The 25,017-nt window shown below is 35.2% G+C and overlaps 3 protein-coding genes across 5 annotated transcripts in view; 2 read left to right on the top strand and 1 right to left on the bottom strand.

Moving 5' to 3' along the window:
- LOC110685143 (DNA repair protein XRCC3 homolog) overlaps positions 1–6,117 on the top strand; it is a 29,682-nt gene extending 23,565 nt beyond the window's left edge. Inside the window, exons 2-3 of the mRNA XM_021861606.1 lie at positions 5,403–5,476; positions 5,754–6,117. Of these exons, the coding sequence (XP_021717298.1) occupies positions 5,403–5,476; positions 5,754–6,117 (438 nt within the window). The remainder of the gene's footprint in view (positions 1–5,402; positions 5,477–5,753) is intronic.
- Positions 6,118–11,651: 5,534 nt separating this feature from the next.
- On the bottom strand, positions 11,652–12,086 carry LOC110685142 (protein FAR1-RELATED SEQUENCE 5-like). Its single transcript, XM_021861605.1, has one exon. It carries the CDS (start codon positions 12,084–12,086, stop codon positions 11,652–11,654), a length of 435 nt encoding a protein of 144 aa, XP_021717297.1.
- A 1,564-nt stretch (positions 12,087–13,650) lies between these two features.
- Positions 13,651–18,073, top strand: LOC110685243. Of its 3 annotated transcripts, none has more exons than XM_021861735.1 (4): positions 13,651–13,804; positions 15,744–16,758; positions 16,846–17,661; positions 17,771–18,073. In XM_021861735.1, the coding sequence occupies exons 2-4, from the start codon at positions 15,757–15,759 to the stop codon at positions 17,795–17,797; spliced, it is 1,845 nt and encodes a 614-aa protein (XP_021717427.1). In that variant the 5' UTR covers positions 13,651–13,804; positions 15,744–15,756; the 3' UTR covers positions 17,798–18,073. The 3 variants fall into 3 exon arrangements, with proteins under 3 accessions (XP_021717427.1, XP_021717428.1, XP_021717429.1); XM_021861736.1 differs by having other exon boundaries at positions 13,651–14,011; XM_021861737.1 differs by having other exon boundaries at positions 13,651–14,101.
- The last annotated feature ends 6,944 nt before the right edge of the window (positions 18,074–25,017 follow it).

Genomic DNA, 25,017 nt, shown 5'->3' with positions numbered 1-25,017 from the left:
TATTAAGGTCAAGTGATCGAAATGCCTAGCTGGAGGCCACTTCCGATTAGTAATATTAATGAATAATTAATGTTACGGCTTAATCTTGACTGAACCCTTCGGGTCACACTTAATCGTGTAACTGAACCAAAGCGACGAATTAACTTGAAGGATTAAATAAGTTGATAGAGATTTTAGGAACTAAGACGTTGGATTATGATCTTAGAGCGTCGAAGCCAAGCATCGAACGTCGAGTCGATTCAACGAATCGAGAAGACGAGAAAATAAGTCAAATAACAAGTCAACGTGCAAAGACCTAGCCTCGCATTGGCCTAGCCAAGCCAGGGCTAGGCGCGCTAGGCTAGCAAGCTGCTAGCCATGTGCTTGCCTTGGCCACAAGCCTAGCAGCCACGCATGTGCGCTGGCTGAGCAAGCTGGCCGAGCAGGCTAGCTAGCAACGCCAACCCGCAAGCACACAACAAATTTGCTAGGTCAGCACGCTGTTACGTGCGGCAAGGCTGCTGGCCCAACAAGCTTACGTGCGTTGCCAGCCAGCAAGGCCATCCCGCAATGGCGCAAGCACCAGTAGCGAGCTGGGCTTACGAGGCAAGCCCAGCCGAAGGCCAAGGCTGCCAGCACGGCATGCCTTGAGGCCCAAGGCTAAAGGCATGCCGTGCACATGGGTTTGTTGAGGCTTGCTTGCTCTCCAAGGGGAGGGTTTGTGGTCCTTACCTAACCCCTCCCTTGGATTGACACTTGTCATATGACTATTGTACATGCCTTTTAATTTAATTTAGAATTAAATTAATTCATGTCTTTTCTCACTTTACCAATTATCCCACATTGGAAGATGATGGGAATTCTTGGGGACATTTCCCTATAAATACCCATCATTGGGTATTGGGAATTTCACTTGAGTTGGTGAACTTTAAGGGATCTCCAAAGAGAGAAAATCTTTATTCGTAAACTCTAAGTTATTTTTGTCTAGCCTCGTCTAAGCTACGGGGTAGGGGCCGCTTACGGTTCGGTAGCGAGAGTGTGAGCCGTCGGAGGTTCTCGCACTTGCGGAACTTGAAGCTTTCAAGTCCGAGCTCATCGGTGGAGCGAAGCACGCTTCTAAGGTGAGTTTTATTTCTCACTCTTCTCTTTGTGCTTAAGTGATTTCCTTATTTGCATGCTTTTATTTATGTTGTAATTATTATGGATGCGATTCGGTTATCGGGTTTTTGTTTCTACGCGGTGTCGAACACCACAAAACTCAACAGGATGCACAGGCACAGATTATAATTACACGTTCTAAACTTCTAATATGTATAAATTAGATATAAATGCTACCGAAATTTATCAAAAAAATGGACTATTTGTAAAGGGAGGAAAATATGTCAATTACAAATAACTACTTATTTATAACGGGCATTTATGTTGCCCGTTACATATAAGTACTATTTTATTAGAAACAAGTACTTATTTGTAGCGGGCAATATAAACGCCCGTTAAAAAAAAGTAGTTATTTGTAACGGGCAGGTGAAATGCCCGTTACAAATAATACTTATTTTTAATGGATTTTTCCCGATACAAATAAGTAGTTATTTGTAACGGGCATTACACCTGCCCTTAAAAATAACTTCTTATTTATAACGGGAATTGCCCATTACAAATAACTTTTTCTATCCTTAACGGTCGCACACGTAAAGCCCGCTGCCCGTTACAGATAGGCAATTTTCGCCCGTCACGGATGACCTTTTTTCCACTAGTGTAATTATTATTAAATAGCTTTGGAGAACTCATTGAACAAGTTTCCTTCCTTACCTAGCCCTTTATAAGATTGGGCTTCCAACTATGGAGCTACCCAAGTTTTGCACCTACTATGTCACGAAAGTGACGGAATTCCAGCGCAATTAAAAAGAAAGTACAACGTCCTGTACTCCTGTAGAAGCTATGGTCAAATTTAAAGTCACAAAACTCCCCCATATGTTCATACTCAAGGTATATACGTTCCCAGAGTTTTTGGTGCGTATCCTCTAACACTTTACGTGATTGTCAATTTACATGTGATGATTCCAACCAATTAATCAAGAATACAACACATACAACAATCATCAACACATACTTCCATTTCATTCTTGAATTAATTAGTGAGCATATACAATTTATTTCAATTAAGGTTGCTTGCCTAGTTTTATGCACAAATATGCACTATTACTACCTTGGTGCAAAAAATGCACTAATAAACTTTCTTGACTCAATCTCAACTTATGTGAGTGAGTAATAAATTAAAAAAGCTTCTTTACTCAACTCAAATAATATCTGAGTGAGAGTAAAAATCATGAACCATGCTCAATAATTATAATCTTAGCTCCTTTTAACATATATAAGCCTTGCTTGATAAATATGCTTTCTTGATAATTTGAAAATAAAACTTATTATCATGATTCTTACATAATTCAACTAGTATCACGCCTCAAATAACATGTTCACATGCTTGCATATAATTTCAAAAATCATTAAACAACAATCCCAGGCATTTATCAAACAAACATACTACTAATTTATCACTTAATACATATTTTAAATTCCTAGCATGATACTACGCATACACAATTAGTTTTACGCACATACGTACCTTGAATAATAATGTCTAAACTCGGCCACTTGCTAGGAGTCACATAGCTCGAAACTTCCTACAATTAAAAATACACAACCAAAATTAATTCACTTCTCACATAAATTTTGAGAAATTATTAAATGATTAAAACCTTTGTAATTAACCCAATTTAATGGTTTAAAAGTCTTAAAACCTTTTCTTTAAGTAGGTACTTAAAACTCCTTCAAAAAGACTTAGTTTTTATGACTTAAATAAATTCCAGCATACTTATTTTATATAAAACATCACTAATAAACCAGAAATCATATTTAAATCATTGAAAACCTTTTCCTTTTTATAGGTAATTAAACCTTAACATAATAATTAAAAAGTAGTGTGTATAATAAATTTCCAGCATCAAATCATTAATTTATCAATCACAACAATCTAAGATCAAACCCTAACCATAAACATTAAATTCCCAAATACTAGGGTTTGTAAATTGGGGGTTTTCAATCAATTTAATATTTAAAAATTACTTTAATAATTTAACAACATCAACTATCTAAAAACAACATGAAATCATAATTAAAATCATGCCTTAAATTAAATAAACAACCTTAAAGTTAAAATAGGAGAAAGAGAGTTTTTTTTTTCCTTTTGTTTCAAACGAAAAGGAGAGAGAGAGAGGAGGGAGAGTGAAAGACAGCCCCTCGGTGGTGGCCGGCGTGACTGGTAGCGGCGGTGGCTGCCAGTGGCGTCACCGGTGGCGTGGGGAGAAGAGAGAGAGTGGCGTGAGAAAGAGGGAAGAAGAGGAGAAAAAGAAGAGAGAGAAAAATTTGATTGCAACATTTGCATGGAGCAGAGAGGAAAGCATCCAAGGGATTCAATTCCATCCCCAATACCCTTTTCAGAAACCGCTTAAACTTTCTAAGCCGCGTAAGTTTAGGAAAGAAGCGTTATGTTTCCTTTTTTACCTTCTTGATTCTTACAAAATGGCTTTCAGCTTCAATCTATGGAAGCTAAGAAAAACACTTAAGAAATGCATGGCTAAACCACATTTTTACCGTCACTTGATATGGTTTCACGTTGTTTAAGCCATTAGATGATTGGTACAAAGATGTTGTGAGAAAGATATAGTATGGAATGATTCACAACACAGGTTTTTGGGGGCTTCTAGTGTTGGGAAGAAAGTTTTCATGATCAATTCATGTGGAGGAAATATATGAAATTACTTGTGAGTGGATGAAATTTCTAAGGAGGGCATGTTTGTGCACTTAGGAGAAGATGAAGATGCATTTTTACTTTTCAAAAAACGAGATGATTGAGTACAATGGGTTCGATGTAATGGAGCGCATGGACTTGTTGTTGGTTGACCCGAGCTTCGAAGTTTTGCCACCCGAGCACAATCGAAAGTTAAATGATGTAATGGTGCAGCTTGTACACAATAGGATAAGAAAAGGCGCAGGGGGGCCTTCAGTGCTTCATAGTTCAGAAGAAGGATCAAGCGACAGCGACGATTATGAGTGGGTCAATGAGATTTGAAAATTAGTAAGTCGTTCACCTATGGTTTAGTAAGTTGTGTGCGAATTTAAGTATAACTGATGATGTTATGAATTAGCAATTATTATAAGTGTGAATTAATAATTTAAGTTGCAAGTATTAGGAGTATGAATTAGTATTTTAAGTTCGAAATTATTTATTGATCAGTTAGTTATGTTATGATGTCATAATTTTATGTATGAATTTAGTAATGAACAAATGTATTTTACTCGTTATTATTTAGTTGCTTTTTTATTCTATGGGATCCAACTTCTTCGTACTAACAGTCCTACACTTACTACCAACAGATTCGACAAGTAAAGAAGGTTATTTTTTTTAAGGAAACAAGTAAAGAAGTACAGAAATTAAATAGAAGAGGGAGAAAGTACAGGTCCAATATAAAAGAGTATGGCTTAAATTTCCATCCACCACCTTCTTCAATTAATGTGACACGACTGCTTTAGAAGGTTGGTTTAAATATATTAAGTGTTGGTTTCATAATTTACATATATTATGTAGATATAACCTTTACTTCAATCCACTTTGTTTAATTGATATTTACTCACATTTCTGAAGATCAATATATTTGATGGCTAATGCTATGTGGAAAAAGTAGATTTGAAGCAATTTCTTGATCGACTACAAATTGGATTAGTTGGTGGTAAGCTTGTTAAATATTTTTAATTCACACATAATAATTTTTGTTACTTCTATATTTAGAAATGCAATAATAATCTTTTGCCATGTAATTAGTTGCAATAATTTTTTTTTTGTTATGACTATAACACAATTCTTGCCATGTAATAAATTGGTTAGGAGATTCGATGAGTAATACAAAAAAAAAATGTTTCGACACCAATATGCTACAATTGCAACAAGTGGTATATCTGGTCCAATTCATGGCATAGATTTTCATCCCAACTACCCATTTTTAGCACCATTAAAGCTTTGCAAACCAAGGTACTTCACGAAAGATGCATACTGTTTCATGTTGTACCTACTAGACCGGTTCAAAATGGCAGTTAGTTTTAATTTCAAAGATTTGAGACTTACTTTGATTGACTGCATGAACTACCCAAGTGAGTTTAGATTCATGAAGTATTTCTTCTATTTGTTTAAGGACCTCGACCAGTGGTATTCCATGTTAGAGCCTATTTTTTGGGACCACGTACTAGAAGGAAAAGACTCGAGACTCCTCCTTCTAGGGAGGGATTTCTCATCAAACCCGGGTAATATCTGGGTCACCATTGAGTGGTTAAATTTCTGCAAGGTAGATGCTTGTAATCTGTTGTTTCAGGAACCTACCGAGTACATGGTGTTTAAGAGTAAAATGTTAACTGAGAATGGATTAGATGAGATGGAACAGCTGAAGTTAGTCATTGCAAATCCGTTTCGTTATTGCGACTATCTGGCCTAGTATGTGCAACATATTGAAGAGGCAAAGAGGGAGTTCGAGAACAAGAGAAACAACCCTAATTTTCACTAATTCTAGACTTTAGGATCTTTATGTAATGGTACCGCAATTTAAGGTTAAATATTGTGTAACTTGAATGTTTTATTGCCATAACTATTTGGTTTTAATTTTCACTAATAATTGTAAAAGTCCAAGGTCGTGTGCATGATTATTAAAACTACTGATATGTTTCAGGCTTCATTATAACGATATGAATCAAAAGTGCAAGACGGGTTGTCCTACAATAGACTCGCTCCTTATGGGAGGGATCCCCACCGGAGTGGTGATAGAAATATATGGCGAGAGTGGGAGTGGGAAAACACAATTGTGTCTCCAGCTTTGTCTTGTATGCCAAAAAATGCCTAGATACGGGGGTTTATTTGGCTCAGTTGTGTACATACAAGCGGTCAATCCCTTTCTTGTGAAAAGGTTAACACAAATAGCAGAATTAGTGCAAGGGTCACTTGGTCAGGTCGATAATCCTATGGAAAACATATTCGTGAAACAGATAACCGATGTTGATGAGTTGTACTTAGCTCTACCACAGTTAGAGGAATAAATAAATCGCTCCCTAGATACTTGTAGACATACGAGGGTCGTTGTGTTAAACTCAATTGGATCCTTGTTTAGGCATGACCATGACAACACATCAAGGGGATATGAAAGAGGGGATTCGGCTCTAAAAAGTGTGATTACAAGGTTAGGGCATATGGAAAAGGTTTACAACTTAGCAATTATAGTTGTGAATGAAGTAATTGATGTTGTAAACTCGAATGGGGAACCACTACACACCTATACTTCGGGAAGGAAGGTGAAAGGGGCTATGGATCATGCCCTTAGCCGAAAAATCCCAACTAGAATCTTAATAGGGAAACAACTTCCCATCAACGATTGTACGAATAGAGTGTTGTGCGTTGTAAAGCATTCGCATGCGCATTTACCTGGACGATCATGTGTATTCAAAATTACTAGCTCTGGGTTAGAGGACGTAAGAGGGTGTTAAGAAATAATGTGATGTGACATGACATAATAATATATTATGTCATGTATTGTGTAGCATATTAATGTATTAGTTTATTAATGTTTAATATCTTATATGTATAGGTTATATGTATAAATTATTATTACATTTAAAAAATTTCCTATTTATATTATGAATATATAATGTCGCATCAATTGTTTTGGCGTGATCAATTGCAATTTAACTTTTCAAGTCTAAGATAGAACTTTTAGACCAAAAACCATAACAGAAAGACTAACAAGGTACGTTTTTATTATGTCCATCTAACATATAAGTCATAGACACTCATAACAAGGTTTTAAATTAATAAACTTAACTTACTTGTCATATAAACCACATGTAACAATAGATTTTCATACCACCCACCCCCCTTTACTTACTTACTTGTTAAGAATTTAATAAATGAATTGTAGTAATATTTAGAGTGAGAAATTAGAGAGAGAGAGGAAACATTTACTGATTTTACAACACTCCAAGGCATTTAATTACCAAATTCAATTTATCAAAGGGCAGCAAGATGTCATTTGAGTACATGTCGTTTAATCATAAGTATGACTTGTTTCTTTAAGTGTACATAATGGAGTACATGTCGTTTCATCCAAAAACACGCTTTTAACCAATCGTAGTTTTTACAAAATTTAGATACAATAGAGTACTTACTTAAAAACACACTTAGATAATAGAGTACTTACAAAATTTTGTACATTTTAGGAACATATAACAGTTAGGAAGATATTAATCATAGTACTTACAAAATTTTGTACTTCTTTTTTAAGGTATGAGTTAGACAGAAATTTTAAATGCTTATTGGCAAAAAGCTGTTATAATTCCTAGAATTTTGTGTAAAGGTATATGCTTAGAGATTATTGATAGAGTTAGGCAGCTTATAAATTGTAAATGAAGTAGACAACACTATAAATGGTTAGTCACTCTTCAGTTGAGTAGGATTAGATAGTCTTGTTTAGTTCTAACTTTGGTGTTTGTCTGGCCTTGTATAGCTTGTTTGTTTCGGTGGAGGGCTTGCCCTCGTTGTTTTTTTATAATAAAATTTCTTATTTTTCAAAAAAAAAAAGAGATTGTGAAGATTAGCTTTACAACAGCAACGAACAATTTGTAGGGAAGATCAAGCGATAAACTTCGTTTGAAGAATGACAGCACAAGTTCTCAAATTGATTTGGATATTGAATGAATTTTTTGATTGAAAATTTTGGGGTTTTAGGTTGAAAGAGAGGAATGAAAGAAATGATAGGGAGTTGAGAGAGAATTTGAGCATGAGGGGATTTCTCGGAGCAACCCCCCAGGTTCCAGACCCAGGAGTCAACTTTCCCGGATAACGCTTGCATCCTCTGTCTTACTCTCCCCGAGTAAGGAAGAGTAATAAAATATGGTTTTTGGACCTCAGCGGCGGTGTAGGATCAAATCCCAAAGATAGTTGTGCTAAGTAGATGAAGGTTGTACTTAGCAACCATGCATTTAAATTGTATAATATTATGTGATGTCCACTTTTTTTAAATACCGTGATAAAGTGCATGTTGCAACTATAAAGAAACGGAAGAGGTACATTATATTGCACATATAATTATTTGTTACATAATCTTTACAAAAAACAAACAAAACATAATAATGGTATATGAGAAGCTTAGCAACCACAAATACGTAATATTACTTATTGAAGAGATTTTATACATTTATTGTATGCATTGTGTATGATCGAGATTGTGATGGATTAAAAAATGCATACTGAAAAATATTCATAATAGAGAAACACGTTTAATTCCCCTTCAAAATAAAAAATAGATGTAATAAAATCGTTATACATTTTACAAAATAAAATTTCAAACCAGTATTTTCTTATAAAATTTATCCAAAGTAAAGAGGTTCAGACAACATTATACCAAAACATCATTAAATACTTATTAAAAAAATCATCATTAATATACATATTAAACCACAATCAAAATCACCAAAAAAATCATCTCGATGAACAAGTTCAAACCAGCATATTACAATAAATTCATCTAGATTCAGAAGTTTAGATCAACATTATCATGAAATCTTCATCATCAAATACAGATTATACCAATAATTTTAACACTTTTTAAAAATAAACGCAGATTTATTTCATTTTAAAATTGAAAATCACAAGTGGGAGTTCGTGGTGGCTGGTGGAGTTTCGAGAGTGGGGATGGGGTTTTGGGGGTGGATGGGTGGTGTTTAGGTTGGAGGGGAATTTTTAGGGTGGCTGCGTGGAAATTTTTCGGTGGGGGTGGGCTTTTTCGGGTGGATTTCGAGGTAGGGGTGTAAAGGAAGGTGGCTGTGGGCGAGGCTGTCATTGAAGGTGACAGTGTTGTGTTGGTTACTGGTTAGGGTGAGATTAAGGTGGGAGCAGAGAAAAATAAAAATATTTCAAAAAAAATAAAGGAAAAATAAAAAAAATTATAAAACTAACTTGTAGACATATTATAAGTAAAAAGGCTTGTTTTGAAAAAATAAAGGGTAAATGTTGGCTCGTTCCTATAATATGCAAAGGTTACTCGTTTTTGAGTCAGTAGAGAAAATGTGGGATTATTGTTTTTAGTTTTTTATTTTTTAATTTTTAAGTCTTTGGTTTTTGTGAATTTTATTTTTTAAGTTTGGGTTGCTATTTCATCTTCACTATTGCACTTCCCACATCACAATTTTTTTGTTGCTATCATGTATACTCTTATGATTAATCTAGATAGATTGTAAACTTGTAAGACGTAAAATAAATCAAACATACTTGTTATTTGGGTTTCCTTTTTAAGATAGTATAGAGGGAAAAAATATGAGAAAGGAAAAATAAATATATGGCGAGTAAAAAGATTTGATCTTAAAACCTCTAATAAAATTAATATAACACTTCACCATCTAAGCTAAAGTTTAACCATGTTTTAGAAATGCAATAAATAAATAATATATTTACAGTAATTAACTTTAATAGTAGTACAATGTAGTATGTTGCCTTAATAATAATAGTATAATACATAGGAATATAGATTGTTTATGGGGGTTGTTAAACAACGCTCCCATTTTACTAGGCATCGCTCGCTTTTTTAACATGAATTTCCATATTTGCCCCTCATAAATAAATACCCACGACACTAACAACACTCATTTATGAAATCACATTTTACTCTCTTACTTCACTCTCATTTTATCTCTCTAAAAAATTTTTAAAAAAAAATTAAGTAAGATCTGAAAAACAAAACAAAAAAAAAATGTAAACATCCACAACCCACCACCGACAGCCACCAATCCAAGGAGGCGAGCAGAAATCCGGCAATGGCGGACTAGCGGCGAATGACGTACGGTGGTCAAGGCGGCGGCATTGGAGGCGACCAGGTATGGCTTTAAATCCAAAAAACAATCGCAATAGGTAGGATCCGCCTGAAAATTCCGGAAGAACCAAGGTTGATCCGAAATTTGTAGGCGGATCTACACATTCGCTTGAAATTTCCGGATGTCCGAGGAGAATCCGCCTGAAATTTCCAGATCCTCCTTGGTTCATCCGGATATTTTTGGCGGATCTACCCATTTGCCCAAAAATTCCGGATGTCCGAGGTGGATCAGTCTGAAATTTTCGGATTCTCCTTGGTTCATCCAGAAATCTAGGCAGAAGTCCAATTTTTTTTATTTTTTTTTTGTGATTAATTTTTTTAAAAAAATTAATTAATCTTATTATTATTAGTAATGTTATTTTTATTAGTAATATTATTATTATTGTTGTTGTTGTTGTTGTTGTTTTGTATTATTGTTATTAGTATGTTGCGAAATATGTGGTTTATAATTATTGTTATTATTATTATTAATATTGTTATTATTGTTATTGTTATTATTGTAATTATTGTTATTGTTATTATTATTATTATTGTTATTATTATTATTGTTATTATTATTATTACTATTATTATTATTATTATTATTATTAATATTATTATTATATTTTTTTTATTTTTTTTATCGTCCTTATTATTATTAATAATGTTGTTGGTGATGGTGTTGTTCTGAAATTATTATTTTTGAATATTAATATTTGTTGTTCAACTTTATTCATATAGTTATATTTGTAATTATTACTGATATTTGATTTTGTACTTATTTAATGTAGATGGAGGGTTTGGGTGCTCGTCATACAATATCACGACGTTTGAATGCTTCTGTTAGGAGGGAGTCATGTCGTTCAGTAATTACAGGGGCACCGCTTCGTCATTAGCAGCAATATGGGTATCCTAGTAGTTGGTCGGGAGAGCATCAGTCACAAGGGAGCCGCCCCATGTACTCGTCGGGTGGACTGCCTACATTTGACGATGAGGACGAAGAGCGGGCAAGTCATGATGATCGAGACGAAGAGTCGGACCATTACAACGCTCATACACCCGGTAACTTTGCCATTTATACGTAACAGTGGCAACTATATGTACTTCTCACCAATTTTCGATCTTGATGCCTCCAAACCATTACGATTGCAATGATCTGATTACCAATATGACAATGTACTCGGGCCCATACGGTATCCAAAGAACCTGCCGTTGATTCAGATTACAAAAAAAACATTATGATTTTTAATTAAAATTACTAAAACGAAGAAAAGACAACAACTACAACATTATAACAACGAACCAGTCGATGATTCAAACCACATCGTCACTGCCGAATGTTGGCTCTCAACTCTACAATTACTTGTGTTGCCAAAGTGAAGAACTTGGTTCGTCCAAAATGTCACAAATTTGATTTTATAACAAAGCCATGTTCTCTCAACGTAAGTAATCACTGCCGGATAACTTGCCCTCCTAGCTTTCACTGTATCTACAACAACATTATAATCCGCCTCGATTGTAACGTGCATGATACATTTCCATTTACCATTTTTAAAACTCGCACCAATCTTCTTATTTTTGAACATATCAGTCGCCCTAGCCTCCACATCTTTGTTGATGTGCCATCGACAAAGTAAATGCGACGACCCTGGAAACACTTCAACACAATGCCGCACAGAGGCCAAGTTCACGGTCTGACAAAAATACCGATGGTTCTTTATCATACCCAATCAACTACCTTAATCTCTGCAACACCCACCGATAGCTTGTCGTGCACTCGTTGCGAATGACCACATAACCAACGAGGAAATTTTGATTTGTCGGTGTTACACTACCTACTATCTCAAAGAACGGCATCTCGTATCGGTTGCTCTTGTATGTCGAATCCATACCGATTACATGTGGGTATGTGCGTAGTATGTTTACCGTGATTGGGTGCACCATAAATGCATGTTGCATAACGCCGAGGTCATCGGCCATGACCCAGTAAATATACCGACTCTGTCTCGCCAAATAAAGAAATTGCTGAACAACTCCTCTGCCTTCATACATCTCCTTTCTCAAGTCATTCCGGCAATTGTCAATGTGTCTGATGTTTGGATGATCATCAGGAAATTGCTCTACAATAGTTGTCATGATGTTACGCGATGCAACCTTAGACTTTGTCATGTCAACCACTAATTTTACGATGACCCTCCTGGTACACAATCATTGGATGGTTATGGGTCCTAGTTTCATCATTTTTTGCACGGATCTTCCAACTGTCTATGATGAATTCATAATATATCTTGATGTAGAAAGGACAAGCATTAGCTTTGGTTTTTGTGTCCTTTCGTATTGCGTTCTCAAAATCTCTCGGCTTGCTCTTCCGTCCCGATCACATTTCACATATCGATACGGCCGATCTTCTCTGGTTTTGTTGTAAGACGATTTAACCAATAAATCCCAGATTTATGGAAACAGCGTCTGCCCATTTAACTGCATCATCAAACGTTGTAAATAATGTGTCTGTGACAAAATTCACACTATAATTCACACCATTACTGCCGTCTTCAAACTCCAAATCCTATAAAAATAAAAGAAAACACACAAAATTCTCCAATATTATTTTTTTTATTACAATATTAATAACAATATTTATAAAACAATAATAATACTATAATATCATTAATCACAAGTTAAATAATAAGATTGATCACAATAATATATTTAAAACACTAATAATAAGCAAATAATAAATAAACCAACATTAACTAATAACACAACATTAACTAATATTTACAAAAAATACTAATACTAATTACTCAAATTATCACAAAAAAAATAATAATAAAAAAAAAGTACGAGGACTTACAGAATCCTCCGACGATGCCTCGGTGTACAATCGTTGTCGTTGTCCATCGTCCTAAACCCGTCGCTAAAACTTAATAATTTTTTTTTAAAAAAAAAATCGGATTTTTGGTGGTGGATCGAATGTGGTGGGGTTGGATGTCGTGGGGTCGAATGTGGTGGGCTCGGGAATTTTTTTAACCACGTGGTACTAAGTGGAGGGGTCGGAATAATATTATAATGCCCATATGTCTCATAATGGACCATTATATAGTCCAACTTACACAAAGGGCAATATCGTCCTTTCATGTTAAAAAGGGAGCGATGCCTTGTAAAATGGGAGCGTTGCTTAGCACTTGTTTATTGTAGAATTTTTGCTAAAATAAAAGCTATTTGCACATGGAAATATGGCATACTAGTAATACCTTCAACTCTTCCAGCATTCATTACGTCATTGCATGATCTAAAACTTTCCTATCACTCTATTACAAGTGTTAATAACACCACTAATTTTTTTTAATTAATTAAGCACTGACATTTACTTGCACTACATACTTCTACTCCGCTTACCTAAACATTACTATAAATGATTAGTATAATGCCAAATTGACTCCCCTCTTCTTTTTAACAATTCTAGTGTAATAAACTAATGATTAATGAATGTGTGAGTGTGACAATAACATTATAACACCCCTACTTCAATTAAATAATGCATCATTACATGATCCAACACTTTGTGACTAAGAAATTTATAATGAATAAAAAAAACAAGATATTAAATATTATCATTCTTTTTTCTTTAAAGAAATATTACATATTATCATTAATTAATTTTAAGAAATTTATAATGAATAAAAAAACTAGATATTAAATATTATCATTAAGAAATCAACTTTAATTTATTTCTCTGTTCAAAGTTTCCTACAAACACATGCAAACAAAATAAATGAAAGTGCAGTAGCAGTTACAAAATTGAAGTAAATAAAAATGGGGAAATTGTCATTGGTAATGGCGAAACTGTGACCTCGGCGGTGAAGTAAACAAAAGCGTACAACTTGGTTTATTCTCTCTCTCTTCCATTTTCCAATCTCAATCTCCTTTATTCCTTTTATATTTCTTTCTTTCTTTCTTGCTTTCCAGTTTGGTTTTGTGAAAAAGATAAAGATTTGGTTAAAGTTTTTCTTTTTCATTCAATCATTTCATCAAACAGTTCATCTACTACTTTGGAAAAAAAAAAAAAAAAAAAAAACCCCTTTTTCTCTCAGGTGTGTGTCTTTCTCTATCAATCTTTATTGGGTTGTTGTTTTTTGGATTGAGATTGGTTTTTCTAATGTTTACTGAATTGGGTTTTTTGGGTAAGCTTGAATTTTGCTAATTTTTAATTTCGTATTCTATCTTTTTTTTTAATTATTTAATTATTGAAGTGTAATTGGTATGCTCAGATTCTTGAAATTTGAAAATATGAAACAATGAATATCAGAGTGTTTGATGGAGTTGGGTTTCTCGGATAATTTATGTATTTTTTTCAAATTGTGAAAAAATGATTGAAACAAATAGGGATATGAGTTGAAAATATGAAATGATTGATATAGTGGTTTTTGATGGAGTTGGGTGAGTAGACAAAGAAAAAAAAAAAAGTAAACAAGAAAGAAAAAATTTGAGTTTGTTGGTAGTGAATTTGATTGATTTTAACTTGGTTTTATTCAATTTCATTTACTAAGTAATTGTGATCATTGATTAGGTATGTCACTATGTCTGTATGTATTCTAAATTGTGCTTGTTGTAAATTTTCACTGTATTTAATATAAAGGTAGGTAGGCTAGTTTCTGATTGAAAGTGAGTCAAATTAAGTTGAAACTGTAGAACTTATAAGTCTGAGCTTTTGACTCTGGGTTTTTAGACTTTCTACAACATTCATATTTTTCCTAGAAAATTACAAGATAGCTAGTATACTTGAGAAAGTTTTTAAATTTTCGTTTGTAAATTGCTTTCCCAATGAAGTATGCGAGGCAAACTTAAGAAACTTTTGCTGTCGAATGCATTACCATTCCTGCTGGTTGAAGGACAGTAGTTTCACTTGGGAGGGAGGGCAGAGAAAAAAAAATTGGGGGGGGGGGGGGGGGTTGTTAATTTTCCCTAAGTACGACATAGACTATAAAATGTCATGTTTTAGATTGTCCTGGTTGATACTACCGGTGTCGTACTATTTAACTGTGATAATGAATGCCATTGATATATTTTAATTCAATTGCAATGAGAGCATGTAAGTCATAACGTTGGTGTCTTTCCACTACATGGATATATGTAGTGGATACCAAATGCTTGTTTATTGGCGCCACAAAAACCTTTCCACTTTAAGAATTTTAGTTTGGGAACATGAAGAGGTATGTAGAGGGGTAAATGTTAGTGGGGGTTGAAAGGTTAACCATGTGTGAGTCTGTTCTGAAACTTATGGAAGGGTGTTGGTGTATCATCTGGCTTATTGCTCTAGATGGGTAATCAGCGAGTCAGCTTTTGGCAACAATTGCTAAAAACTGCATCAAGAGCTATGTACTCCTTGATTTTTTTGTCATTAAAAACTTAATATCTTAACGATGTATTAACACTAACCAGCACACCATTTTCACCGGTGATTTTGATGCCTGTGAATTGCCTTTAATGTTAGTGATGTACTGATGTGAGTTAGGAAAATTGATTTTCTTGTTTCCATTTTTCTTGGGTCTTAGCCTCAAATCATATAAATCCAATGATAGTGCGACTTTCAGGCATGCAAACTACTTTTACAGTGTATAAAGTTATGATCATTTACCTGACATGATTGTTATCTAGGTATTTCAATGGTGTGTACTGCGCAGCTATAAGAATTGGCCATCAACGTGCATAATTTGTACCTTTAGTTGTCTCCTCTTGTTGTCTCCATTAATGTGTCTTTGTTTCTTCTATAGTTTTACTTGATCATTGTGCCTAAGTCAACTTAATGGTTTATCCTGTTTACAGAAAAATTTGTTTCATGAAATTGAAGAATATGGAGCAAAAACAATTGAATTTCAACCAACCTATTCTCTCTGTGAGGCGTGGCTCATCACTAACTGCTCCACCTGAAAATAAAAGGAAGGATCTTGTTTCCCATTCAAGTTTGCCTCCTCTTCCATACTATAAATCAGAGCTGAAATCAGGTCCAGTTAGAAATCCTGGTGTTGTTCCTTTTAAGTGGGAGCAAATGCCAGGAAGACCAAAGGATGAAAACAAATCACGAAAAGTTACTCTCAAATGGCTGCCTCCTACTCCGAAATTGCCACCAGGGAGGATTGCAACTCATTTGCAAAAAGAAACAGATGAAGTCCAGAAAGATTCACCTACTTCTGTTTCGAGGTACCAAGCAGAAATCAGCGTTCCTCATTCGTTGGAGACTTCTTCTCCAGACAAGGACCAGCTGGATGTTAAAGGATCAGAGAAGGAAGAAGAAGAGTATAATTCTAGCTTAGAAGACGAAAATGTGACCTATGTAGATGCTCGAGATACACTTTCTAGGACTGAGTCATTCTATAACTGCAGTGTTAGTGGAGTGAGTGGACTGGATGGTCCAGAGTCATCTGGAGCCTATTCAGATCCTCAGACGCAAGAATTTATGATGGGTAGGTTTCTTCCTGCTGCAAAAGCTGTGGCTTCAGAAATACCTCCATTTGCTTCTAGAAAACACAATGTAGCCAGAGAGCAGGAAAAACCAATAACTAAAGTAGTAACATTGAGAAAGCAGTTCCCAGAATATTACTCAACTCCGGACACCTTGGTTCATAGGATCAATGGTGAAGAGAGAGATGAGGAAGCAGACGATGAGGATGAATCTGATGGACCAGAGGACTTATCAGTCAAACTTTGTGGTTTATTGCCAAGATTTTGTATGTTGAATCCTATACCAGGAATGAGAGATCATGTGGAAGTTATTTCCTCGGTCCGAAGTGTACGCACAAGATCTACATATGCAGGAGCATTTAGAGATGATGAAAACAAGGTAGGCATGAACAATGTGCTTCTCAAAATTATATAACTCAATTTAATGCAATTGGCCTAAAAAGGAAGCAATTTAAATTCTATGCAGGTTGGGACTAAAATTGAAAGAGGTGGAATGAAAAGAACCAGTCACCAATATGCTCCTGTTCCCACAAATGAATCATTAATGAATGTCCATTTGGTTCGCAAAGGCATGTTGCGGGAAAAGGTTGCATCACCACAGAGATTTCTTGATAAAGAGAAGCACTTTCTTGGTCTGCCTGGAGAACCTAGAGATCTCAGTGGCTATAGGGTAAACTCGCCTAAAAATGACTGCACAGAATTGGAATTTGCAGCACCTCCTAAAACCGATAGAATATCTTGTCTTGTAAATCCTGCAGAAGAAAAGACCTTGTATGTAGATTCTGAAAGAATGGTAGAATCTCGACATTCAAACTCAAGCTCGTCAGAATCCAGAGGAAGGAACCCTTCAGTTGACTATTCACTGCAAGATATCTGTGCTGATGAAAAAGCGATGACCCATTCTAAAAGTTCAGATACCACTTATTCTAGTGCAGTGTCTACTTCAGAGAAGTCTTGCCAGGAAATTGAGGAAGACATGAAAAGCTTGGAGAAAGTTGAGCAAAATGTCAATTTAACTATTGTTAAACAGCCATCCAAACCAGATGTTAAAAGCACAAAGCATTCTAAAAATTGCAGCTCTGCACTTGCTCTGACACCATTACTACCAAAGTCTCCATCTGAATCTTGGCTCTCTCGTACTTTGCCTTCTATGTCATCAAGAAATCCTTCTTCCAAGTCATATTTAGCAAATCATGCTTTCAGAGCATCACCTATGGATCCTAAGAGGGAGAGACTGCTGAAGGCCTCTAATCTGCATGATATGTTGTTCCGGTCTGCAGGGGTATGTTAATATTTTCTGCTCGCATAATCTTCAATTCATCATGCTGCTTATTCCTGTTTAACTATGATGATTTGATTTGATCGATTTAACACTTTTCTTATTCTTTTAGGAACTCGCACCAATATTGGAAAACTAGAGACTATTGGAAAGCAACTTTTTGAAGGCAGAATGGTTTGTGTCATTTACTATTCCCAAAAATTGTATAGTTTTATCAGCAAGTTCAAACAATTCAAATTACTAATTCAATCGAAAAATATATAATAGATAGGTGCCATTCTTTACTGTAATTAGAGCATATAGCTGGTTTCTTTGTATTCTGTTCTGCAGTCATCTGTTTGTCTACTGATTTGTTGCAACTTTTAAATGTAAAGGAAATTGGGAGTTATTTTTGCAAAAGAGAGCATTGTATATACCTTCAGGTACTACTCATTTGCATCGTCTTCCTTCTCCCTTCGCGAGCTTTTCCATGATAAAATTTTCCAGCTTTAATAAGGTCAAAGTCCAACTTTTCACTCTTTTGGAGAATCCAGCTTATTATACTTGCATTGTTAGATGTCTAACATAGTAACATTAGAAGTTATGTACTGTGTATCTTCAGCATGCATCAGAAGAATGCTGGTTCATAGTCATATCAAAATTATTGAGGAAAAATTGGTTTTATTACTTTCAACTTTGGGCCATTTACTATAAACAATTCCAATTTTAGGGGGCGCTTTATTTTAACAGACCAAATGAGTGGTAACCTGATTAAAAGATTACTTTTTATTTTATTTTATTTTATTTTCTTAAATGCCAAATGTCGCAATTTCATTAGTCAAAAACATTAAAAAAAAAAAAACACTACCCAACCCCCCACACCCTCCCCCACCGGATAACACCCCACCCCCTCCCTTTCCCGTGCAGGAACCTAGCCACCCTTACTACCCTTCCGCCGTCCCCAAAAATCATCGATCAACGCTTCCCCACCCTCGAAAACTCCCCTCTCCCTTCCCTTCCCCTAATCCAACACTCCATACTAGCTTGATTATACATTTAGGGACAAACTTTTTGATACCAAACTGGAACTCATATAATTATCATAACTTTTTTTTCCTGAAATAATATTATCTAAAACTATTAATTATTACCTAAGTTTATGTGGCGACAATAGTAATAGAATAGACTCACAATAGATTCGAATTGTACACCTGCCACATCATCATCACACAACTCTCTCGTCTATAAACCATTCACCAATTATCAAGAATAGACAAACTTATTTCATGGTTTAATGTATGGGAGTTGTTAAACATCGTCCGCAAATCTCCACATAAAGCCCACAAATTAGACATGCTTTGACAATTTTGCCCATTTCTAAAATCGTACCTAAAGTGAACAAATCTCGATCTAACAAATGTGGAGTCGTACTGGGTTGCCCAGGGAGACTGGAGGGGAGGCCGGAGAGGCGAGGGACGCCGGAGATACGTCGTCTTTGACGTAAAACGAGGTGGCGCCTAGTTTGGACGCCGGAACCATGGCAAGGACGTCCAGGCAAGGCGCCACAACTAGTGCACTGGCGTCCAGGACGCCACAACCAGTGCACTGGCGTCCAGCCCAGGCGCCTCAACCAGTGCACAGGCGTCCAGGCCAGGCGCCACCACCAGTGCACTGGCGTTTCTGCCAGACGCCGCCGTTACCGTTTAATTTTTTTTTTATTTGCCTTTTTTTATTTTGTTTTTGTTTTTTTTTTTAAAAAAAAAAATTGAAAATCCGAAATTCTATTAAAAACAGTTTTTTTTTTTTTTTAAATTTTATTTAATAAATTTATGTTTTGAGTTAGGATGTGGAAATTTATGTTTTTTATTTGATTTTATAAAAAATATATATACTAGACTTATAAAAAATAAAACATAAAATTAATAAATATTAAAAAAAAAACAAACACATTAAAAAAAAATAGACATAAAACAAAATTATTTAAAAGTAACACAAATTTTCTGATTTTCCAAAAAAAAAAAAAAAAAAAAAAAAAAATTTAAAAAAATATATATATAAGGCAGGTGGGGCGCCTGGCCAGGACGCCCACCCACTGGCGGTGGCGCCAGATCCGGCAGCCATAGCCAGTGGGCAGGCGCCTGGTTTGGACGCCTCTACCGTTGGCTGGGCTTCCAAGCCACACGCCACGCCACCGGCACTGGCTGCCGGAGCTGGCGCCACCGCCAGTGGGTGGGCGTCCTAGCCAGGCGCCCCACCTTCGCCGCTTATTATTATTATTTTTTGTTTTAAATAATTTAAATAATTACCTTGCCACCAAGTCGCCGCCTTTCCTCCGCCGCCGCCGCTGCCGCCACCTCTTTCCCTTGCCGCTTTTAGAGAGATGTAGTGAGTGGTTTTTTTAAAAACGAAAAGGGCAATAAGGTCATTTCAATACAAATTTGTGGGCTTTATGTGGAGATTTGCGGGCGATATTTAGCGATTCACTAATGTATAGGACCCAATATGATAAAATGTAATTCAAACGGAAAACTTTTTACTATTTTTGTAAAGGAAAAATTGGTAAAATATAATTTCAATTATGTATTCGCTTTAAATAATCCAACTTTGGATTATTTAAAAAAAAATCCAAAATTTGGGGTGTATTTGCTCAAATTGGCCCAAGTGACTAGTAACCTGTTAAAGAGATAATTTTTTTCTTAAGTTTAAGTGACTCGTGTCACCGCAGAAAAAAAAAAAAAGTCAAAATTCAATAACCCCCACCACCAACCGGTAACCCCACCATCACCTACACTCCCACCATCACCAACGTATGTTGCAACCTGCGCTCCCACGACACCACCTGCAGGCATCCAGAAAACACCAGCAGCCACGCATCTCCATACCCAGAACTCCCCTGCTCCTCACCACTCACGCCCACTGAACCAACGGCAACATCAAACACCAACTATCGCAGCACTGCCCGCCGTCACCACCAATTCGAGGTAGCAACCCGCGAATTGCAGCAAAATCAGCCGCTTGGTTGATGTGTGTTTGTGGGCTGGTGCTGGTCGCGGTGGAGCTGGCTAGGTTGTGGGGAATGCAAGGGTTGTGCTAGAGGAGGTTCGGCAGGCTTCTTGTGGTGGCTATTTGGGTGCAATTGCTGCTGGGCTGTCGGAGGTTGAATTGGGCTAGGCAGCAAGGGGAGGGGGTTGTGTCGATGGTTGCGCAGGGAGGGTACGTGAGTGGTGTGGCTGGGAAAGGAGAGGGGGGAGAGTTTTAGGGCTGGGAAGGAGAGGGTGGTGGCCGGAGGTGCTGGGGAAGGAGAGGATGAGGGTATTCGTGGTGGTTGTGGGAGAGTATGGTGGCGGCAGTGGTGGAGAAAGGGAGGCGATAGTGGTTGGTTTGTTATTATTTTTTTAATATTTTATTTTAAACTTCAAAAAAAAATTACCTAATCACGTGATGACACATGTCCCAAAAGCATGTTATAACAGGTTAGTAGCTGGTAAAGGACCATAGAAAGTGAATACACCCCTCGGATTATTTAAAAATAATTCAAAGTTGGGATTATTTAAAGCGAATACGTGAAAGTTGAGATTATTTTTACCAATTTTTCCTTTTTTTTTAAAGTTTAAAATAAAATATTAAAAAAATAATAATAAATCAATTCCTTAGGGGAAGACAAAGACGGTTTGAGATTGAAAAATGTACAAAATTATCCCTAATTTAATGAGTAAAATTACATGTATATACCCCCGGTATACCAAATATCAGACCGATGAACAAATATTTACTCCAATTTACTCCATCCAATTATCACCTAAGTAAAAGCAATCTAATCACTAATTTTAAACCCTTTTCAAACCTCTGCAAATCTAGTTAGTATTAAGAGATTTGTCTACAAACCAATGACAAACCTCTCATTATTAATTTCTCAAACTTGTTTTTCTTAAAATATGTGAAAATTAAATAAATAGAACAGGCTGTAAAAGTTGCATCATTTGAATTGTAATGTACAAGTTGAAGTAGTGAAGTTCCACAAAATAATGAGTTTGACGTGCTTGTTTATGAAGAGCACTTATCAACGAACTTTCCGCAATCCGCAGACGTACACTTTGGCTTAGTCCACACGACCACATGGCAATATGGGGGCTGCATAGACGTTGGGCAAGTCAACACAGTTACAGCCATTGACTCCTTGTGCTATTATGAAGTTATACCATTTGGAATATTTCTTTTTAAATATTGATATTTTTCATTACTCCTTGACTCCTTCCAATTTGTGGGTTACCTTTTGGGAGATACATATAGTGTTATTTGTTGAAAATTATACTGTAGTACAAGTATATTAGGACGCAATATGAGATAATTGAAAAAATATAAAATGAGAACGTGAGGGACTTATTTTGTTTATTTTAAGAAGAAGGTCTATCCTAGAAGGGGGAGATTTAAGGGAAATTCCTCCTAGAATGTGTTTGGTGAAATTCGATCCTTAACCTTAGGTCTAAGTTGAAATCCTAGCCAACTAATCTAGCCTCTTATCTCTATCATGAGATATTATTGAAGAAAGGATATATAATGAAAATTAGTATGGTATGTCTTCAGAAGGCAAAATGTGTCACTTTTAAAAAATAAAGATTGAAGCAAAGTGTGTCATTTAGGAAGAAAAAAAAATTGAAGAAATAATATGTACTTCCATCGTGTTTTTTTAAATGCCCCATTTTGACTTTTACACTATATACCACTTTGACTAATATTTATGATATATACATAAGATTAAATATAATCATATGAGTACCTTTTTTTTTTTTTTTTTTTTTTTTTGACGCACATATGAGTACTTGTTTACTGTTTACAACTATTACAATATATAGATACTTCCTCTGTTTCATTTTAACAAATACGTTTTTATTTTCTTCGCTATTTACATTAGTTACTTTGACTTCAATTTGTGGTTATTCTAAAGAAAAATATAGTCGAGTGGTTTTTTTTTTCTTCCGTCTCCATGTTTATTTTTCAAATATTAAAATTTTATAAGTTTTGGTTGAAAGTAATTGAAGTTAGTTATATCTATTTGCACGATCTTTAAGAAATAACTTTCACCACCTATATGGAGTATTACTAATAATTAACAAAAATTAATATTATAAAACTACTCATTAAGAGAAGTATCATCTTATCTCTCAGATATGATCAAAGTTTTTAAAATTTGACCATAATTTAGCGTTATGTTTATGGGATACAGCGATTACCGTCTACTAATTTAATTAACTACATCAATTATTTATTCAGAATTTCAGATTGTAGAACTTTTTAGAACACCTTGATTCAAACAACCACTTGACAAGCTTGTTTATGAGGCACTTATTATAGGTCAATTTACTTATATCTCAGACGGTCACTTTGCCTTAAATGCACGGCTTAGATGTTAAGAAAAAGTCAATACTAACCGCCATTGACCTTAGATCTCTCATAATATCAAACTATATTGTGGTTAATAAAAAAATAAATAAAATGTCATAGCTGTATTTACTGGAATTATTTATTTTATTTACTACTTATTTTTTGATAAATTTTTATTCAATTAAATTATGAATAATCTATTATCAAATTAAACTTTTCTGAAATATATGTTAGAAAAACATTTTTTTTGAGGGAAAAAAGTTAGGAATACTTTAAGAAAAGAATCTATCTATTAATATATAATATGGTTGTTAAGTTTACAAAAATCAACGGTCAATTTAAAATTATTGAAGATAAGGTATCATAATAATGGTAGTAACAATATAAATACCCTGCTCTTATAACAGAACATATTCTTCTTATTAAAAAGTTCACATCCAAAACAAGAGTTACAAAAAACAAGGAAAAAAAAAACATGGCAAGAATTTTGAGAGTTACAAGTGAAAATCATGTTGATATATTTAAGTTATGGGGTAGTAATTCCGGGGGTTTGATATTATTGATATGTTTGGTAATTATGTCTACTGCAATCATATCAATGCTTTTATTTGGTTGTGCTGATGGTTACAAGCCGGAAAAGCGTAGTCGAGGCAGGGCGAGGCGGCGTACAAGTGTTTATAGTGCTACCGGTGGCGATGCTGGTGGTTGTGGAATGTATGGTGGTCATCATGGTGGTGGTGACGGTCATGGTGGTGATGGTGGGGGGTGTGGGGGTGGGGGTTTTTGAATATTTGTCATTTTATGTATTTGTTAAATAATTATTGCTACGACTAGATTTTATGTTCTTTTGTTTTTTGTCCCACTAAAAATTGAGGTTGGGACTCTTGGGAGTTGAGTTAGTTGACTATAATGTGTAAAGGCAAATGTTGTTGGTATGTTTCAACTAGTTGTGTATAGTAAATTGATTAGATAGTTGCCATGTATATTCTAGGTTTTTTTTTTTTTTTTTTTTGAGTGGCCAATTACAATGTATAATGTGTAAAACCTCAAAATTCATCAATATATAATTGTCTTTTTCATATTATGAAATATGAATGCTTACAATCTATTTTGCATTCAAATAATGCTATATGATTATATTTGTTATTGGGTCGTCAGGAATTTTTTTTTTGCTGTAGCAGGTTGTTGTTTTAGGGACTTGCCATTTAGTCGGTACATTACAGGGTTACAACAGTATACACATTTGCTATTAGAAAGGTTTGTAGGGTTTTAGGGGCGGAGTCTGTGAAAGTGCCCTGGAAAAAAATGGTTTGATACACCTCTGCCTCGTCTATATCGACTATATGTAGCTCAACAAGGACAATAAAATCATGCTATCTAGGGTCGTGCAGCTATGCAAATCTATCAAAACCGCGACTTTTTTGTGGCTATTTAGGGATCAGTTTTAGGTTGGTTGGGTGTTGGGAGAGCTTCTGGGAATCGGGAGGATGAAGTACAGTATCAGCTGACTGATTTCAACACCAGTTCTATTTGTCGTTGAGTTTACAACATGACAATGGTTTGTTATTGCTATCTAGGACCGCAATCCAAAGGTTGTACCAAGACTATACCGTTACGGTGAAGCAGTTGTAGGAGCTTTGTTTTTGTTCATAGTATGCAGATTAACAATCTTTCTCATACAGTGTATCAGCTCAGTTGAGTTTACGTTCTTTGAGTTCGTTTTGTTTTGTTTTGTTCAGACCCTTTAGAATTATTATTTTTCTTGGTTTCTACTGCTCTTTGGAAATCAATAAAAATCCATTTTACCCAAAAATAGTAAAAAAAAATAAAATTAATATATTGTCTAGTGTTGTAATAAAATATGCCTTATACATTTTATTTTTAACAATTTTGCATTGGCCTCGACGCTTGAAAGGTATCCTACAAAGGTTCATGGGATATACAACCTTAAAATAGCAGTAACTTCGTGTACAGATTTAATTATTTTACTGTTTCAAG

Source organism: Chenopodium quinoa, unplaced genomic scaffold (assembly GCF_001683475.1).
Source record: "Chenopodium quinoa cultivar QQ74 unplaced genomic scaffold, ASM168347v1, whole genome shotgun sequence".
NCBI classification, from domain to species: domain Eukaryota; kingdom Viridiplantae; phylum Streptophyta; class Magnoliopsida; order Caryophyllales; family Amaranthaceae; genus Chenopodium; species Chenopodium quinoa.
Note: the sequence above shows the minus strand (reverse complement) of the source record. Positions and strands in the feature narration are given on the sequence as shown.

What these genes read in the sequence shown, in the direction of transcription:
- LOC110685243 (XM_021861735.1), top strand. Translation starts at nt 15,757, where the DNA reads ATGAAATTGAAGAATATGGAGCAAAAACAATTGAATTTCAACCAACCT. An exon ending in TTAGAGATGATGAAAACAAG is followed by an intron (nt 16,759 to 16,845) that starts GTAGGCATGAAC and finishes AATTCTATGCAG; the next exon opens with GTTGGGACTAAAATTGAAAG. An exon ending in TGTTGTTCCGGTCTGCAGGG is followed by an intron (nt 17,662 to 17,770) that starts GTATGTTAATAT and finishes TTATTCTTTTAG; the next exon opens with GAACTCGCACCAATATTGGA.
- LOC110685142 (XM_021861605.1), bottom strand. Translation starts at nt 12,086, where the DNA reads ATGACAAAGTCTAAGGTTGCATCGCGTAACATCATGACAACTATTGTA.